The sequence below is a fragment of the Sphaeroforma arctica genome (assembly GCF_001186125.1).
Source record: "Sphaeroforma arctica JP610 unplaced genomic scaffold supercont1.568, whole genome shotgun sequence".
Lineage (NCBI taxonomy): Eukaryota > Ichthyosporea > Ichthyophonida > Sphaeroforma > Sphaeroforma arctica.
In genome coordinates this window covers 11,343-13,865 of record NW_014039990.1, presented here as the reverse complement: position 1 = coordinate 13,865, position 2,523 = coordinate 11,343, and the positions used below count along the sequence as shown (strand labels likewise).

Here is a 2,523-nt window from a genome sequence, read left to right as displayed (position 1 = left end):
TGACTAGCCTTGCTACAAGATTACAGTATAGTAGTAAGCAAAGATTGGGTAGGGGACTAACTATAACTCAGGCTAGTGATATTATTACACCGCTATTTCAAACACACAGAAGTAAGATACGTGAAGAGATGGACCCTGAACAGAGAGCTAGAGAAGCTGAAAATCTAAGTGGACACAGTGGTTGGTGCACTGTTCACTTCTTCAAAATGTTAGAGAGTCCATCTTTCTGCCGCAAGGCAACAGGAGAACCGAATCTGACGGTGCTTCGTTTGTTGTTTGAGTATCTTAACTATAGCGATCGACTTGTTAATCTGACACAATGGAACGATAAAGTACGCAATCGAGTAGCGGCGGCAATGGAGCTAAATGCAGATGGTATTGATGGTGATGAGGAAGACTTCGAACTCAGAAAGCGTAGTAAGAAGCTCCCAGTCTGGGAGCAATTTGTCCTTTTCATACTTATATTTTCAGACTGCCGTGATGATATGGCAATTGCAGGTGCGCACTTTGACATTCACGAACAAACGGCTCGAAGAATATACACTACGTTTTGTATAGAGATCTCACACATATTTAAAGCAAGACAAACATTCCCTACGCCACAGCAAGCTGCTGCATACACACCAAAGCGTACTAAGCAAGCATTGGATCTGAACGATGGAGTGGCTTTATTTATCGGAGATTGCACTGAGAGGAAGATTGAATCTCCTCTATGCAAATCAAATGATTTATATTCAGCGAGCTTTAGTGAATATAAGAATTGTACTACCATCAAGCACAACGTTATAGCTTGTGGTAATAGCCGATATTACAAAAGGTTATTGTGAGGCTTCCACATATATAGGCATACATAAAAATGAACATATGGTAGCAAAATGCGAGCAGCAACTAGCCTAACAGATGTTGTGCACCAAACAATATTTATATGCTACTTATATGACAAGGGCCTCACGGATAGAAATGAACTTGAGCGACACCTTATATACGTGTGCATCCCGAGGAAAAACAAAATGGACAATTAGCTTTATCGCAGCAGCGTGCTGCGGATGACAGATTCATTGCCAGAGAACGCATCAACATTGAACTGAATATGAAAGAATTTCGAAATTATAGTGCCATCGCATCGCTACACAGACGCGTGATCTCACTATCTGAAGTTGATCTAGCAGATCATGAGATTCAGGTTGCAAGGGGGCTTGTTAATTTGAAGCCCCCTATAGCAGATTGGTACTTGAACAAAACAGACTCAATTGATTCGGACTTCGTACGGGTTAACTGTATAGAAAGCGTGGCAGTCAATATAGATGACCAATAAGGATTGAATCCAAATCATCCCTGTAATAGCCGGGCCTCCACATTAGACTCTATGATAAACGTACTCTTAAGCAGTACGTAAACTACAAAAGTACACTTAATAGTACAAGGAACTTAAGTTTCTTAAATGGGTTTTAACGGTTTTATTAATTGATAATTTTTCTAATTTTACATTTCAGATATTTGGACAAGGCCCTTAAAAGGCTCCAGTAAAATACCAAGCATATGATTTGGTCTAGTTCGATTAATAGAACTATATTTACTTTCCAAATCTATTTATATCTGAATACTTCGGTAGCGAGATGGCTCAACCGAATATAGGTTTCTAGGGACTACTAGCGTTACCTAGTTTAACCTCCGTTCAGCCAACCAAATGTGCCAGTCTGATGAAGGCTAAGTCGGTAATTCTTGATAAGTGGCAAGTTATTGGTGAATGCAATAACTATGGACATCAAGAGTATTTTTCTTTTTTCTTTTCTTTTTTCTAAAGATAGGATTTTATGAGTCTCCCTGGCCGATGATAGAAATATCACTACCCGAGCTGTGATAGTTAAGAAGTCACAGAGGTACGACTTAATAGTCGGAATGAGTGATTTACTCACTCTAGGTATAATCATAACTGGTTTACCAAATAACATAGATCCATTAAAGGATCAATCAGACGATAGCTATCTGAAACCATATAAGCCCCCGTCAGACACAGTCAAGGCATTAATACCTGACTTTGCGGACAAAATCATGGATCTGATTCTAGTAAATAAGAAGATAAAAATCACAGATTGGGCAAAATTTCGCTTTAACGACAGATATGTCGGCCTTGACAACCAAGGTAGACTTTACTAAGCTCAAATGCCCTTCAAGAAACTATGTTTCTTGGAGACACGAAGATGTAGTTAAAGAACAAGTTGAGAAATGGTTATCCGATGGGGTAATCGAAATTAATTACCAACAAACGCCAGTTAACTTAGCATTAATGGCAGTTGATCAGCACAATTCAGACGGAACATTTAAGAAGGTATGCCTAGATATGAGTCCAATAAAAAGTTATTGCCGACTCATAGCTTCCATCTCCCTCGTATAAACGAGTTACTGAGTCGAATGGAAGGTGCTACGGTGTTTACATCCATAGACCTAACATAGGGGTATCATCAAATGCAAATTTATGAACCCCATCGTAAGTACTTTAGTTTTACCTGGAAAGGTAACAAT

General features: G+C 39.1%; 1 protein-coding gene across 1 annotated transcript; it reads left to right on the top strand.

Moving 5' to 3' along the window:
• Nucleotides 1-206: 206 nt before the first annotated feature.
• Nucleotides 207-827, top strand: SARC_07284 (hypothetical protein; the record flags this gene model as incomplete). The annotated part of the gene is made up of 2 exons (XM_014298776.1): nucleotides 207-417; nucleotides 472-827. The coding sequence occupies 2 exons, from the start codon at nucleotides 207-209 to the stop codon at nucleotides 825-827; spliced, it is 567 nt and encodes a 188-aa protein (XP_014154251.1).
• Between the last annotated feature and the right edge of the window lie 1,696 nt (nucleotides 828-2,523).